General features: G+C 36.4%; 1 protein-coding gene across 3 annotated transcripts in view; it reads right to left on the minus strand.

Annotated features, from left to right (window-relative positions):
- Positions 1 to 18,397, minus strand: part of LOC124155468 (ras-related protein Rab-5B) — a 31,630-nt gene that overhangs the window by 5,704 nt on the left and 7,529 nt on the right. For all 3 annotated transcript variants that reach the window (XM_046529303.1, XM_046529304.1, XM_046529302.1), the window contains exon 5: positions 12,546 to 12,730. In XM_046529303.1, the coding sequence (XP_046385259.1) occupies positions 12,609 to 12,730 (122 nt within the window). In that variant the 3' untranslated portion in view covers positions 12,546 to 12,608. The remainder of the gene's footprint in view (positions 1 to 12,545; positions 12,731 to 18,397) is intronic.

Genomic DNA, 18,397 nt, shown 5'->3' on the forward strand with positions numbered 1-18,397 from the left:
TAATAGATAAACTGATTTTTAAAAAACAGAGAAGATTGGCTATCGACCAAATGTTCTCAGCGGACGAGGATAAAAAGAAGCGGTGGTGCACAGTGACGTACCTCGATGCACTTTCTCTGAAAATAGCTCATCATTTACCCAAGGACAAATTCGGCATGACTTTCAAACCTTATGCCACTCCAAGGAGACTGATCGTAAAATGTAAGGATCAGATAGACCAATTGGATATATGTGGAGTATATTCATTGAAATGCAGCGATTGCAATGGTGCATACGTGGGACAGACAGGAAGAAGTTTTGAAATCTGCAAGAAAGAACATTTAAGTGCTTACAAACATAATAAAGATGAAAAGAGTAATTTTGCTAAGCACTTAATATGTAACTGCCACAGAAGCGATTTTAAAATGAATATTTTAAATTTTTGCAACGACCGCCGAGAACTGGATTCAAGGGAACAGTTAGAAATTTTAAAAATTATTGAAAATCAAGATAGTACCCTTATAAATGAATACCTCTACCCATCCTTTTCACCTATTCTGGCGTCCGTTTTAAAATTCATCAAGTAACTAGGTAACAACAAGATTAACAACAAGATAAACAAATTATAATTAGCACCTGATGATGATGATTACTCATTGAAACCCGGGTCGCGCTCTTATAAAATAAGTGGTATAAGTAACTGTCTATATCCAGGAAATAATGGAATACCACATAGTTAACCAAGAGTTAGTGAATTTTGGTAGAGCTTCATTCAAAATTTGACGATTCTCAGAATAAAAAGAGGAATTCAATTCAAAGTCTGCAATTCACGTGCAAGCAACAATTATCCATGTGCCAAATACATATAAGCAACCAATTAGTTGACCGCGAACCAATGCCGCAGGTAAGGTTATTAACCCCAAAAGGAACGACCGCCGAGAACTGGATTCAAGGGAACAGTTAGAAATTTTAAAAATTATTGAAAATCAAGATAGTACCCTTATAAATGAATACCTCTACCCATCCTTTTCACCTATTCTGGCGTCCGTTTTAAAATTCATCAAGTAACTAGGTAACAACAAGATTAACAACAAGATAAACAAATTATAATTAGCACCTGATGATGATGATTACTCATTGAAACCCGGGTCGCGCTCTTATAAAATAAGTGGTATAAGTAACTGTCTATATCCAGGAAATAATGGAATACCACATAGTTAACCAAGAGTTAGTGAATTTTGGTAGAGCTTCATTCAAAATTTGACGATTCTCAGAATAAAAAGAGGAATTCAATTCAAAGTCTGCAATTCACGTGCAAGCAACAATTATCCATGTGCCAAATACATATAAGCAACCAATTAGTTGACCGCGAACCAATGCCGCAGGTAAGGTTATTAACCCCAAAAGGGGGGAGCCCAACTATCCTCGGAGACCGAGATAATAAGGAGCCCCCGCTAGAAAGGGTCGAAAAAGGTTGGTGCTGAGAGTGTGTGTTATTATCCACGAGACCCTTCTTAACGAATGTCCTGCAAAAATGCTGCATACAGAGGAGATGGGAGAGTCTCCAACATTCACTATTTTTCCACTTTTTTCTCAAAGATCTTAGCAATATCTGGGAAAAGTTGACACAGTTTATATATTATTGGCATATTTTTCAAGTTGGAATAATTAAACTGCGTAAAATTTAGATTTTAAAATTTTCTAACAAAACAATTTTTTTATAATTTTTAATATACATATTGGTTAGGATGACTTCACAACTCGGTCGAAAAAGATAATAATCAGCTACAATGAAGTCAGATTTCACAACCCCCTTTTCCAATTGGCAATTAGTTCAAGAGATGAAGAAGTTTCCCAGTTAAATACCATTGATAGCTGCGCAGTATCAATACATATTTACTTTCTTTCCATTTCATCGCAAGCTGCAATATAATAACGTACCTCCTCCATATAATCATCTTATCTCACATTTTTTCAGGTTCTCGCCACTAAGAAATAGTTCACTTATGTCAATTATATAAAGATGGTGACATGTCTTGGGATTCACATTAGTTTTAAAGTAGGGATGAGTCGATTCCACTTTTTTTCGATTCCGATTCCAATTCCGATTCCTTCAAATCGATTCCCGATTCTCCATTCCGATTCCATCGATTCTTATTCCTTCTCATAGGTGGGATATTGATTTATCAGCCGCCTTGCTATCATTAAAATTTAAGAATTGAATGGAATAAAATAACAATAGCGGTGGCTACGTTGTCGTTTGGCCGCGGTGGTTAAGCAGTAATCTAGTGTTCATTGCATCCATACATACCAGAGCAGCCTGGAGGGTGCGCGGTGGCGGCCGAATACAGCCTATCGAGTCCGCCCGGATGCTGTGGCGGCTTATGCCAAGCAAGTATCAACTTTCTCAAGAGTTGCATTGATGAAAATGGGCTAACGCGAATGTGTCTAAATTTTTATTGTTGACACAGACGCGTGTTCGTCTGTGAAAAAAAGTTAACTAAAAAAAAAACTGCTAACTGCGTGTATTTATAAGAAACTTTTTTCACAGGAAAACTCGCTCTCTGCACGTTTTTATTATCATCAGACTTCAAACGTCATTCGAAAATAAAAAATATATATTTCGATCTATTATACGTTAAAATTGGTGGTCCAGATGAATTCTCCGATGGTGATTCATAATCGCAATAATTTGATTTTCCGTGACTAGCGGTCAATAAAAGAACAAAAAACGCATTCCTTGCTTCCCGATACCGTAGTTAGCAATTTTTTTCCTCTGAGAGTTGCTCATGAACACGTGCCATTTCAGGGTTCGTCGGCTTGTCGCTCTTGCCGACATTTTCATGTTCCTGAGGCCAGTTAGCTGGTCTGTTTGTCGCAGCTCCCGTGTTCCGGGCGTATCCTCCGTGCTGGTAAGGCTGACACCACGGCCACTTAGGTGTGTGGCAGCCTTTATTCCCCAAGCTTATACTCTATGCTCAAAACATTTATCTTCCTGGAATCGATGGAATCGGAATCGACTTTAGGCGATCGATTCTCGATTCCGTGCCCGAGAATCGGTGGAATCGAGAATCAACATTTGGAATCGACTCATCCCTATTTTAGAGTGGAAGTGCCTACATAAACAAGACTGGCTGAATTCATTTTACAATTCAGGGAGGTTAGTAAAGTTTCAATAGAACTCAAGAGGTAAAATTCTCATTTTATAAACAAAAAGAGTTTTCAAGATTGTAACTTGCAGGTTTTAAATTCTTGAAATCACACATTCAAAATCAGTGGATTGCCCACTGAACATGACAGAAATAGACTATGGTTTGCAATAAACAATAAAATATGTCACGTAGCCGTTGAAAATGATTGTATCGCAATTTACTTCGTCCACCATGCCGCAATGTAGGCCTCCACTGTGACTTTTAGGTTGCCTGTTAAATTACAGGCATTCCCAAACTTTCGCACACAATGATTTCCTAAAAACGTGTACAAAAGTTGAACCATTGACTTCCATACTAATAAGGGCTTACGTTCCAAAAGAGTGAACTATGCATACTGATACCTAATTATTCACGGATTTTATTTTTATTAACTGTTTAATAATAAATTAATAAAATTCCTCACATTATTTAATTTCTTTTTAAAATACACAGAAAATGTAAATAAAAGTTAAAAAAAACAAGAATCCTGTTGGGATGAACAAGAATGAAACCAAACCGTGTTTAACACTAGAAGGACGGCAGGGGTCATTTGACCCATTTTCAGAATTCAAATTTATTTTTCTCATATTAAAATATTTTTTTTAATTTTGAAACTTTTTCACTTTGTCCATTTTGGTCTATATTTTGATAAATTAGTGAAAATTCAAATATAACGTTTTCTTTTAAATTTTTATGACATGTTATACCTAGAAGGACGGTTAGGGGTCATTTGACCCACAACTTGTTTTCGCACTATTTTCTTACCCGTGGGCACTTTTGTGACATGTGTATCATATAATCAGCAAGAGGCTAGTGTGATACATGATTTGCTTCATTTGAAGCTTGAAGTACCCGGATCAATGCCAGTTTCGTCCCAAGGGCTCCTATCTTTATTCGAAAACCAAGGCATAGCGTCTTGTTGTATTCAATCTTTTGATATTTTTCGGGCAGCAAAGGGAAATAAAACGTTTTCAATCCTTGATTTGCATAAATCATGTACTTATGATATTTGAATTTTGTTTTATTTATTGTTCAATGATTATTGTACAACCCACACCAGAAAATCGTCACGTATCCCATGACATTTGTTTCGTCGGCCAAGATTCAGAGCTCTTAGAGACATTATTTTCAATATAGTCTCATCAAGTTTACAAATAACTGTTTCATTTTTCTGGCCTGACGGCACTGTCACTTGGCCTTGCCCCTTTGCCATGTGTCCAGCATTAGTGCCGCCTGACCCCTTCGGGGTTTTGGGCGGGTTGACTGCACGCTGCGCCCAAGGGAAAAATTCTGTCTCCTTTTGAGAGTGCGGAGGAATACGGTGGACTGTAAAAATTCTACTGTATATCCTACACTTGGAATCCGTACGTAGGACGGAGAAGAAGCATTACTGCAAGTTCTTGGAAGATACGAATCAGGATACGGCTTGCGGTTGAGTCCCTGCCTTACGAACGGCAATTAGCGTTACTTCTGAAATTTTTGTCCTTCTGTATGAATTTCTAATTCTCTCCAACTCTCTATATCTCCAATGCAACTGGAGAATATTCTACCATAATGCACTTTCGTTTGTAGATTTTTTTCGCATGCATATCAGTAGCGAGTTGAGGAAGAAAGTAAGAAGTCGAGAAATTTATCCAAAGAAGAGAATCGTCGCGATTCAAATAGCTGTTGGGAATATTGAAGATCAGTCTAGAAGTGAATCGCAAACATCAGTTCAAGGACATTCTGACCAATCCATCAACATCTGCGTGTGATGGAAACGATGAAGTCCAAGATAGTGAATCCGATGGTGACTTTGGCGTAACGGCAAATGCGCAGCTCTATTCAACAAAATGCAGCCGTCCTATTATGAGGTATATTCCAAATGAATCAGACAAATTTGGAATCGAGTACTGGGTTTTGACAGATTTGAAATGAAAATACAGCCTAAATGAATTTCCATGCTGTGGTAATGATGATTGGCCATCAAATCAAGCGTTGGGGAAATAAATAGTTACTATAAGTACCGTAGCATACAAGAATTCAGGAATAAATGTAACTTGTAATAATTATTTTCCATCCATCCAGCTGGCAGGAAATCATTAAAACAATGGAAAACTTCTCTTGCACGGACAATCTGAAAAAAACAGGCGTGACGCACGAATATCCATGACCCCTAAAATAGCCATGTAATCCATTCAAAGCTAGTGTTCAAAAATACTTTAGGCCATACTCTTTTGTAGAATTAGGCCAACTACAACAATAATGTACTTTTACTCAGCAGCATGATCTCAGACAACACTATTTCCGAAACGAATAAAAGAATACCTACCAGAGACCATCCTATTTCATAACAAAAACAAAGCGAGAGTAGATATGATGGATAGCATGTATCAATTTATTTACACGTCTCCAAATCCAACAGCCATATCTCCACAGGCACAAAAAAGAAAAAGGTGCCAAATACCATCAAATTGAATCATTGCACCAATTTCCTTTGCATTTTCCAAATTCCTTTTCATGTGCAAATGGCTTGTGTCCTAACACCCCCTGCCATACGCTTTTAAGCGGCTTGCGTGTTAGTGTGTAGATTTAGATGTAGATGAATAAATCGTCCAACGTACACATTCAGCGCAAAAAAATATTTTGTGGAAACAGCGCTGAAAAAATACTGTCTGTCTGAGATTTACAACAAAGTAATAAGTTTTAAAAATGTTAATGCAAATTTTGTAAACCCAGTACGCCTATTGTGTAAACATGTAACACAACTTTTGTATTGAGTGTATGTATTTTCATTATTAGATTTGCAATCGACTACTAAATACGGTTTAATTCATGATTCTTTAAAATAATTGTAATTAACTTCTCACGATGGAAATAATATTTAATAATGTTAATTAGTGTTTTTAATGAACTGATTCAACAATTAATATGATTAAACTGAATATTGGATGAAAATTAGGCGTTTTATTCCAAAATACATTTTAGGGGTCAAACGACCCCTAGCCGTCCTTCTAGGTAGCGCGAAACTCCCGTCCTCCTAGTGTTAAGTTGACATTCCACTTAAAATGTCCAACATAATTAGAATATATATAACAAGAAGCATAACAAAATGCAATTGTTGATCACTCAATTTTGACACCTTTAAATTTTTATATCAAAATTCCTCAGTGAGTGGCATCACGTAATAGCGTATCTCATGATCGTGCATCTTTTGCATGTTGTTCCAAAAAGACAAAAGACGAACGGAATTCAGATTATTTTTCATGCAATATCGTTACTGAAGGTGTGATTGTTGTACATGAATTAAAAAGCACTCAAACGGAAAAAAACAATTGGAAATAGGTAATTTTGTTTATTAATTTTATCGAAAGCTGTTTGATGGTGTCTAGTCAACTTTTTTGAAAATCTCTCCAATGAAGACTGAACTACGGCTTTCTTCTTTTCTAGATAAAGGAGCCTTAAGATGGCAGTCTCTCTCTCAAAAGATTACTTTAATTGAAGTCAACACTGCCACTGATCGTACATATACGTTATGTACGATGTATAAAATAATGATAAAATTTGAACATGGCCACTCATAGACATTTCACTCTTGCTTCTTCAGAGTCTTGAAGGACATTTTCGATATTTATCAGTTTCTTTAAGTAAATTCTTGCCTAATATGAAACTTCAATTTTACACTCGTTAACTAGCTCAATTTATACAAAAAATAATTATGTGAAAGGAGCACCTGTACATGGCATCAACATGTTTCATGTGTTGGTAGTTAACACACACGGGACAACTATCGCTCGCTCTGTAATCCACACAATCAAACAGGCTGTGACACTAACAAATCCAGATATAAAGACATACAGTACTCAAAATCTCACCATGAATGACTTCCTTGTGTTTTTCCGAAAAACCTGGTGAATTTTTAAAATCACTGCAGTGTGTTTAGAAGAGAATGACATTAGTGTCTCGTTTATGCATCCACATGGTCCATCAAAATGATCCTCATGGCCAAAGTAGAAGACTTATGTGAAGTGCCATTGAAAAATACTCTGTGCAAATTGCGTCTCATTCATCGTTTCCAGCCAGTAGCAGTGGGTGTTTGCACACATTGGATGCCATGGAAGTAAACAAGATTGAACTTGCTTTCACTCAATAGATGTAACCAATCATTCAGATATGAACTTTTCACTATTCTGAATGCTAAGTAGAATGAAACTTCATTTTTCGCCCCTTGAAGGTATGCAATCTCTGTGTAAAAGAGTCGAAAACATGCCTAACTTTGACATGCCTTAAAACAAAAAGTATAAAAATACTACCTTTTTTTATTTTTTAAAATGAAAGCAGAACATTTAAACTACCCGCTGATAAATTTTAATGAAAATAAAAGGTGGCCTTTTTTAGTAATAAATTTTTAAATAATGACTAATTTGTATTGTTTAAACAAGTCCTATTTGTTTATTATTGTTTCAAATGACTTGCAATTTATGCCAAAATGTGCATAACTGAATTATCTTTAAAATGAAACAATAACCACTGCTTTATGGGCCATGGTTCCGTAGTAATCAGCATTTATGTGGAGAGGCCTGACACTGCAATGTTCAAAGGACAGTAACTTTATGACGGTTCAGTTCTGAGCTGAGATAAAGGCATCATTATTCATCATAAGGATACTGCTTTCAAATATATAAATTTCAGAGAAATCGGTGATAGTCACCTGACATGATTTTGCACTATCTGCCTGATTTGAGATGAAATGGCCCAGTTTTATGTCTTAAGGTAGTTAGAGTGCCTCAGTAAAAGTAACAAGAATTTTATATAATTATGGTCATACATTCTTTGAAAGGCACACTTTCAATTATACAAAGAAAAAGGTATTCAGATTTGTCGTTTTTGAGATAGTTAAAGGTAAAATTATGATACTTTAACATGGGCTTTTAAGGAGCAACACAGTTTTTTCGAGCTAGCAAAGCTGTTGGTAACAAAAAATTGTTGAGACAGCACTCATTATAAGCAAAATTTTGTGAAATATCTAAATAGGTCCTAGGAAATTTTAAGTTCATGATAAAATAAGAAATATATTTGTGACAAACTGCCTGAAACTCGCAAGGCAGCTGGGAACCTCCAGTACCAACATCGCAAAACGAAAACCACTACGCCAACTTCACCTAAATTATGCAAATATAGTTAGTTTTCAGGCTAAAACATACGTCTTATGTATCTTTCATTAAATATAAATAAATATATTTTTTTAGAATTTACCACTTAGATTGTGAATATTTAGTCACAAGCGTCGTCAATAGTTGAGTATACAAATGTTCGAAGAGGTATTGAAACTAGTCGAATTGACTACAGTAAATACAGTGGAACTTGGTTAGTACGTTCCTCCTTAGTACGGCGATTTCTCTCGGTCCCGGTACCATCCGAACAAAATACAGGTAAAAGTATTTGGTTAGTACGTTTGAAAAAATTGCGCTTTCCTGGTTAGTACGCTCAATTGCTTGCCGTGATGCAACCCGCAATTCGTTCTCTAGTATCTTCTTAAGGGTCATAAACCTCCGAATTCATGATTTAATTTATTATCATTAGCCATTGACATTTTTGCAATAATTCCACATCTCTTTCTTCGACCGTGATTTGTCCAAATGCATTTCTCAATTCTTGTGACATGATGAATAATAAAATGTGGCCATTTATCAGGAATGTCTGACTAACTAAACTGCAGCCAATGAGAAGACCCGATTTTCCCCATCCCGAGCTCCGCACCTTCTATTCGAAGTGCCACCTGCGCACAAATTTTGCAAGTGGGCAATGGTTGCTATTGCACGAGTTATCATGATGAAGAAATGAGTCTTATCCAGTTCCCACTTTATCTATTGCAGTACTGCACGTACTCCATACACTCGACGTCGAGGCTATGGAGTGCGTGCGTATTTACTTGACTACTGATGCGGGAGCAAACCATGTTCTAGATCTCCACGCGAAGCTTAGCTTTAAATACTTGATCTCGGCATGAAAGCAGACGACATTAGACAAATTTTTTAAGTAAGTTTCAACTGTATAATATAAAATCTTCTTGTATTTATGCCGTAATCTAATAATCTTATGTGTTATTAATCGATATATCGATCGATATAACAATCGATATGGTTTCATTCCAGACGTGAATGTGTACGGCTGTTGCCGTAATTTAAGGTTAATATAATTTTGTCCAATTTTTATGATATTTAAAAACAACCAGTTGTCATACTCAGGGTTGTTGTTATATTCTCCGAGTACGCTTTGAGAAAGAAGAAATGACTTAGCTTTACATGTACTCTTTCTATAATTATATATAGGATAAATCACAGGAGATAGATGCCGTTTTCATGTAATTGTCTTCGGGAAATCTATGAAACATTGTGATTTTTATTCACATGGTATTGTTTTTCAATGTAGCGCACATTTTCTTGATTTTAAAGGTGAAAAGAGTTCAGGAAGGCGATCCTATGAGAACTACCGATAGTAATTGTAATTATGACGACTTTTCCACAAATTACAATTACCCCAACTGCTATTATTTACTTTCCTCGTTAGCACGTTTTCCTGGTTATTACGTTCATTTTTTGTGGTCCCTTCAGAAACGTACTTAACAAGTTCTACTGTACCTTTTAAAAATCATTTTTGACGTTTGCATTGTGCTGAGGTGCAAAATTGCACTCACACTTCACTTGTTTCCTAATTACGCTTTCTTTTGTTTCAATTTTTTTGGTGACTCATTTGCATAAATAGTAGATAGCCTGAGTATATCACTTGACTTCAGCCGATGCCACTCTAACTACCTTAAACATGTCTTATAATAGACCTCCAATCAGCCCTCTTACTAAAGTACAAGCTGGGTTCACAATATGTTTTCAGTATCCCTGACTTTTCCATGATTTCCATCCTGAATTTTTTTTAATTCTCCTGACTTAATACCATAGGCAAAGTAGGTACACATCGATTTTATAGAATGTGGAACAAGTTATATTGTGAAATAAAATGTTCCCCCAGAAGTGAAAAATATTACAGTCAAAATAAAAAGATAGATCAAAGCAGTCTTTGCTTAAATATGTGAGATTTAAAAATATACCAATAGCACATTCAACAAAAATGAAAGAAGAATACATCACTTCGGAGAAAAAAAAGTATCAAGAACATCAATGAATGATTTCTTAGACAACATGGTGGCTGTAGAAAGTATCTATATTTCTTCTGTCCTTGGGAAAGTAGCGATAGAGAAAACCACTGAGTGATACGAGAAATCACTGAGCAGGCTAAGAGAAAAAATTATTTTTGTCATGCATAACTTAATAAACAAACCTTTTAGTTGCACTTTTAAAGTCAATTTGACTCCACTGCACATAAACTATGCCGTATGATGCAGTTTTTTAAGCCTCATGATAAACCTGGGAAATGTTTGGAATACATGGGAATAAAAATGCTACAAATCTCTTCAGAGAAACTGAAGGCCAGAATTTATGATGGTACACCAATTAGACAGGTAATTAGAGATTTCATGTTTGTACAACTCATGAATGCTAAGAAATCATTTGCTGATACTGTGAAAAATTTCCTGGGATATTACAAAGCTGATGATTAAGGACAGCAAGTAGATGAGGTGGTAAAATATTTTAGAAACCCTGGATGCAATGGGAGTATTAAGATTCACAAGTTACCTAGCCGCTTGGACTATTTCCCAGAGAAATTAGAAAAAAGAAAATGGTGAGAGATTTCAGATGGCAGATTACTACTGGAACTTTTAAAGAAACCTAGAAACTTTCTGCCTTAAGTCATTCAGAAATTTCTCAGAAAAGAATCTTCGGAAGTGCTAAATCTTCTTCAATACTTTTTTCTCCTTGGTAAGTGCAATAAAGTGCTCCCAATATATTTCATGAGGTATTTCTTTCATTTCTGGAGAAAATTTCAAAATATTAACGATAGGGCGTTTCCTATTATTTTTTCTTGCCTAAATCGAAAGATTATTACTTCTGGAGTACGTATTTCACGCTTTTAGATTTTTAAATGACTACATCTATTTTACGCGATTACATGAAAAGTGAAAATATTCAAGCACGCAAAAAAGCGACGGCTGAGTATGAATGCCGGGAAAACTTCGTGTGACGTTGTTCTGGTTCCCGCTGCCGCTAGTGAGGTGACCTTGGGGCGAGGCTTTGAGCGCTGATACGATGCAGGATGCTAGCAGGTAGCAGAGTACCCTGCTAGCTGGTAGCGCTTGGCTTAAATAAGGATTATTAATACCTTATCAAACGAAGAAAACTCTCTGACCTTAGCCAGTTTTAATAAGTGATTATTAAGACATGTTTCCCTGAGCTCTGTGCCTCATGCATGCATTAGTAATCTCAGACGATGTATAACTCCTATCTACTCGTATAGAAACTAGGTCCCTGTGACGTCACGTGGAGTGGAATCGCATGGGCGCCAATCTGGCCTACGGGCGGTAGCCTGTGTCTTTTAGAACATTTATTTATGCCCAACTTGGCGTGCTTGGTATTTCCATAGTTTAGTTCCCAAAACTTGCAGTTTTGCTATAACAAATGTGCACCTAATTCTTACTGCTTGTAGAAATAAAATTCAAGTTACTGAAATTATAGAAGCTGTAGTAAATAACACAAACCTCTGCTATCCACAACACAGCCCCAAGGCCTCAACTCTGGGCTGTGAGTTCTACCTTCATGTGGTTAAGCACAGACCCGGCAATTTTTAGTTTTATTAATTTAAAAACTCAGTATTGATTTTCTAACAGCTGCTGAGACGAATATTTTTCTGATGTGTTAGCACATAACAAAATAAGCTTTTCAAGTAGACTGCCATTACTTCTATTACTTTTTATAGAGATGTAAGTTTTCAAACTTGAGTCGCTATAACTTTGAATCCGCCATAACTTTGAATCGGATCATCAAGATTTCCTCCATGCATCAACTGACACATCTCGAGTTAATGATATTTTGATCGACCTACTATCTTCTTAACTTCAACCTACCCAATACCCAAGCATCCACCAGCACTCCAGTTGCTTCTTACCCACGCAAAATCTGTTATCCTCTAACACACACCCAACCTGCCCTGCATCCTCAATTAAGGCAAGGGATGAGAAAAAACCCACGTGGTAGCCACCAACTCCGTAATCACCACATGTTCACAATTCATAAGCTAGCATGCTTCTGCATGTCACAATGCAGATTTAAGAAACGGCACACCCAAGAAAAATTCTACACAATTCACTAATCCATATTTTAAAAAGGAGTCCTCAAAATTTTTAATGCAATTTTTTTTAAATTTAACCATAAATCCAAATGTGGAAATTTCTCAGATCTGAAAATTGCAGGATGATTCTCCAAGATTTCAATGGGGATGACTTACTTGTGTTGAAGTGGGGCCCAGGAGCAGCAGCAGGCACGTGCAGAGGAGAAGAAGGGGGGAGGATCACTTGCAGCACGTACTGCCAGGCGCCTTCTGGGCGCCTCCCTCCGACTCCACCAGCCTCCTCGCCTGCCCACTCGTCCCTGCGCCACCCACGCCCTGCTCACTCTTTGGAAGCTTTTTCGCTGCAAACACACAACACAACACACTCAAAACAACACCAACCCCGTGTGCTTCACACCAGACGTTCACACCAATTTTATATAACGGTACACAAATCACCCGAGTTCTCGATCTTTCATTCCATACTGTAAACTTGAATTTACTACACTTTAAAAACAGACAACGACATCACAAGATGAAACCTAGGCAACACATAATCTACTTTTTTTATCTTTGACAACTAAGGTAACAAAAGAAGGAAAGGTGGGTTTCATAGGCACCATATTCAGGTTGGTTCACATGGATGCAAAACTCAGAGAAACTACACAGGGCAAGCACAAGATCCAATCCATAGATTTGCTTCATGGATTTCAAAAAGCTAAGACTGCCAAAAGCCAACTTTCTACGCCCAACGTTCACGCACACTAACGCTTTGAAGCAAGAAATTCATAAGGATAAATTACCGTATTTATCTGAATATAGTCCTCCCTTTTTTTACAAAAATGCCCGTGGTAAAAGTAAAGGGGAGGACTATATTCAAGCATATTTTTTTAAATTTTCCCGAAACAGAGGCCTCAAAATTACAATTCAGGAAAGGAATACAGGCGGTCCTCGACTTTCGTACACTCGACTTTCGTACAATTCGCACTTTCGTACATTCAAAATTGACACCTTTTACTCGACTTTCGTACGCTAAATTCGGACTTTCGGACGCTGGTCTGTAATTTTTTTAAAATTCCCGCTATGTTTATTGCGCATCCCAACATTCAATTGTTTCAAATTGCAGTATTGGCAGTATATGCGAACAATATGAACGTATATAATGAAGGGAATTGTTGGTAATTGACTCTGATCTAGGTGATTTATTTGGGAGAGAGACTGCCTGCTATAGGCTCCTTTATCAAGAGAAGAGGAAAGCCTTCATTGAAGATATTTTTCAAAAGAAGTTGACTAGACATCATCAAATGGCTTTCAATAAAACTAGTAAGATCTTCTTTCTAATTGTGTTTTTTCGTTTGAGTGCTGTTTAATTCATGTAAACCTTCAGCAACGATATTGCACGACATATCACCCGAATTCCGTTTGTCTTTTGTCTTTTTTGAATAACATGCAGAATATACGCGATCACGAATGTCACCTGCCAAACATCGAATTTTGGTGTAAAAATTAAAAGGTATCCAGAGTGCGGGTTCAACGAATACATTTTTTTATGCTACTTGATATGTCCTTTTATTTATAGTGGACGTAATAAGTGGAATGTCAACTTAAACGCCAAGAGGAAGTTTCACTCGATAGCCAACGGAGTTCTTGTTTTTTAAACTTATATTTGCATTTTCTGCGTATTTTCGAAATAAATTATATGATTTGAGGAGTTTTATTAATATATTATTAAAATTAAGTCAATTGAAATGAATTCCGTGAAAAAAAAGGTTTTAGTACGTAAATTCCGCTCTTTTGGAACGTAACCCCTAATTAGTATGGAAGTCAATGGTTCGACTTACGTACAATTCGACTTTCGTACAAGTTTTCGGGAACGCATTGTGTACGAAAGTCGGGGACCGCCTGTATATTCATGATAACTAATCATTGTAAATATTATTTTTAGGAAGTAATGATATACAGTAGAATCCTGATTTAAGGTTTTTCAGGGGGGACAAAATTTAAAACACTAAAAGCGGAAAAACACTAAATGAGGACCTGCCATTTTTTTTCAGGTTTTAGGGTCTGTAATGATTGGAATGGCTTTTTATGAATAAAAAATATTATTTTAAGTAACTAAAAGGTGCTGAATGCAGCAAAAAATTCTTTAATGAAATGTTCTCTGCCTATGAAGGTTGGATAATACTTTTAAAGAATCAGCTAAAAAAATGGGTAGTAAAAATAAGTAATGAGAGGATGACAATTGTTTTAATGAAATATTTTAAGAAAATTCTAATAAACATCAACTTAAAAGCATTCCCACACAGATTATTATTATGGACATTAGTGATTCCATTTTTATGCATATTTCAGTGGTCTCGATGAAATTTAGAATTTTTTCTGTAAAAGTGACATGTAGGTGACTATAGCATTTCTAATATAATAAGAAAAGGTGTAAGTAGGTACTCGAAAAATCATGAGGAATGAGTGAAATAAAGGGACAGCAGAAGATCGCTAATCCCGAATTCTCAACTACCGAATATCTAGTAAAAGGGAGGTTTTCTGGAATTTTGCCAACTTAACGTTTTCTGTTGCCTCGGCGAAACAAGGGATTTATGAGCCTTTAAAAAGCCTCCTATGCGCACATTTTGAATTTCGAGGTCATCCAAAAAAGTAGAATCTTATTTTAGTATGCGTACAATTCGATGGTGATTCAACTCGATGATAACACCAGATTCGTTGTCATATATCCGCGGCCTTATGCAGGTCGAATGGAGCGGGGAGAAGTTGCTTACGCGGCGCGCTGATCACCTTGACTCAGACTCGCCTTGTTTCTCGGCAGCTTTTAATAAAATTTGGTTGGACCTTGAATAACGATTAGCTAAACTCTGTTAAGAGAAAATGTTTAATCTTCAACATAACTGGATTTCACCCGAAAAATTGTCAGTGCCTCTGGAGTTTGGCAATTTCGTCAGGGTTATGATGTCGAAGTCAACCACCAAGGGATACCTGCCGGATTTTCGTATTTTTCCGCGCTCATCTATCCTACCGTGAGTATGCGGTGATTTTTTTTCCAGCATGAGCGATTTATTTAGAGTCATGGATAGTTCGTCAAAACTCCGATTGTCATTCTCTTTTGACATTAATTAGCACCAGATAAATATTTTTGAATCGACTGCGATATCAACCAGCGGCATGTCGATGAATTGGCTCCGGGATATCTAAATTAAGATGTAAAATAATGTTGTTCCGTAGGGAAAGAATGCTCTCACTCACGGTCATGACAGGGGAAACACTTCCTCTGTTCTTTCGCTGTTCCTCCGTGGAAACTGACCTTGGAATGGATTATAGAAAGAATCTTCTAGGGAACTGCTCAATTGATATTGGGCCTCCTCTTTTGAACAGAGAAAGTGGCCGACTGAAAAAATATTGGGCTAATAATCGACTGCCCGTAGGGAGTAGAGTTGAAAGGGGCATAAGCCATAAATTGAAAACATAACGAGAAAACCATTATTGTAGCGGCCCTCGGAGGATAACTCGTGTCATCAGTCGTCACGTATCATCGAAGTCAAGTTCAAGAAGTGAAGGATTAGGTAGTTCGAGGTTATTAAGGAATGACTTTGCTCCATTAGATCGGATCTGATACAAAAAGTGCCTGGTGTTTGGATCAGAAGGGGAGCGAAAAGTAACGAGAAGACAAATCACCCAACTTGCGAGTTGAAGGTCGCAGCGCCGCGCTCGCGGAAGAAAGCAGTTGAAGAAGCGTTCCCCGGTAGATTCTATCGACTCTTGGTAAACTTTCATGAGACTGTTCTTGTTGATGAGCATAAATTCGAAGATTTGGATGTACCGTCATGAAAAAACGTTAAATCGGGCAAAAAAATCTTGAGCGGGACAAATTTTTACGACCATAAATGCGGAAAAACGCAAAATGCGGAAACACTAAATGCGGATAATTTTTACATTGTCCTAATAGGGAATGAATCGGGACCCAAAAAAATAAACGCTAAATGCGGAAAAACGTTAAATGCGAAGACCTTAAATCCGGATCCGACTGTAATTGTCTTTCAAAAACATCTGAATATATTTGTAATAAAAGATAAATATATCATCGCATCCTAAAAATAAATAAATATTTAATATATTCAGATGTTCTTGAAAGTCAGACACATCATCCAACACATGATTGGAAATATTACCACTCACGAGCACAGAGAATACAGAGTTGATAAACGGTAGTGTTTAATCATAAGTTTTCAGAAGAGGAGAAATAACCTGTATGTCAGCGACAAGGGAACTTGTAGACAGAGATGGACAAAATACATGTCAAATGTATTTTAGATACAAAATACAAATTACTATTACAATCTGTATATTAAATACAAAATACATGCCTTCACCGCAGTTCTTACCTAATAAAAAATTAAAATCAATTCAAATATGAACTATTTTTAGAATGAGAGGCTCAAACATTCTTACAATGTATTTATAGGAAACTGGTAATTATACCATTATCCATGGCAAAATGTCTTAATTAAAATGAAGAAAAATGTCTCCTGCACCTTTTGGAACAGCGTCAGATTCTATAAGTCCCCTCCACAAATTACTCACTGCACAACTTCGTTTCGCAAACTACTCCACACGCGACTATGTTTTGCAAGCGCCTCCGTGTGTTACAGAAGTAAATTAAGGGGCAATTTATTGTCCCATAGATGGCAGAGTAATACTGACTCATTCGGGATCCCTGCCATCTCGTCGCACGCTCTTTCTAATTATGCACAAAAACTTTACATGTATTTTGATTTTGAATGTATTTTAAAATACAAACTACTCTTTAGATGTATTTTCGTTACATAATACTCTCAGAAAATGTATTTCCGATACAAATTACAAACTACAAAAGTATCGAAACTATGTATTTCAAATACAAGTATTTTCAATATTGCCCATCTCTGCTTGCAGATTTCATTATAGAAAAATGAACACAGCAAAAGGGTCAAAGATGGGTGCCAGGACAAACGACATTTCATGAGATTTTTCATACTTTTCAATTAATTACATATATATTTTAGTACATTAATAAACCATAAATAAGTATCCCCGACTCTGATACTATGGTGTACCTTTGTGAAGGTATAAATCACCATTATTTTTCACAAAAATTGTAAAAATAATCTTTGAAAGGGCCTTGAGCACAAATCCAGGACTATTGTCAATTAATACCGCAAATTTTTTCTTCCTCGTACCCAAATACTTTCTTTATCCTTCATAAAATATAATTTACTTACAACTACAAATTCACCATATTTTCTAGAAGGTGATGAATCCATAAGTAGTCGCATTTTATATCACCTAAAATTGCCTCTACAAAGCATTACTTCAATTTCTTTAAATGCATTTCATGTGTTTTGTTGCACAGGTGCACAATAAAGCCACGTAGTTATAACACAAGTATGGGTTTTGTACAATCCAATTTATATGATGTTGAAAAAAACCATATAAAATGTAATATTAAACTGAGAGAGTACTTCTGATGGCATCTATTGCATTGAGAACGAGCGCAGTAATACTGTATTTATCTGAATATAATCCCTGCTTTTTTCCAAAAATGCCCTTGGTAAAAGTAAAGGGGGCACTACATTCATACGCATTTTTTAAATTTCTCCCAAAACTGAAGCCTCAAAATTAGGGGGGGCACTATATTCAGAGAAATATGGTACCGATGGCAATATAAAGAGAATAAATAATCGTAAAAGCTAAATCCCATCCCAAAGACCAGTGTCTGCAGTAGATGTAAATCAGAATGTAATATCAGTCATTTGTAGGTATCAGAAGTACGCTAAGTAGATTGCCTCTGCAACAATGAATGTACCAACAAATTATTGACTAAAAATTCCCATGAATTCTCAATAAATCAACGAAAACTTAACGTTGTTGACCCAATCACCTCAAGTATACTAAAGTCACCATATTTGCTTTGAAAACGGCCCCTGTGGTACTTCACTTTATCCTACTGCCATCTAAGATCTTCATTAATTGTCTCACTTTTC

This window comes from Ischnura elegans, chromosome 3 (assembly GCF_921293095.1).
Source record: "Ischnura elegans chromosome 3, ioIscEleg1.1, whole genome shotgun sequence".
Taxonomy (NCBI): domain Eukaryota; kingdom Metazoa; phylum Arthropoda; class Insecta; order Odonata; family Coenagrionidae; genus Ischnura; species Ischnura elegans.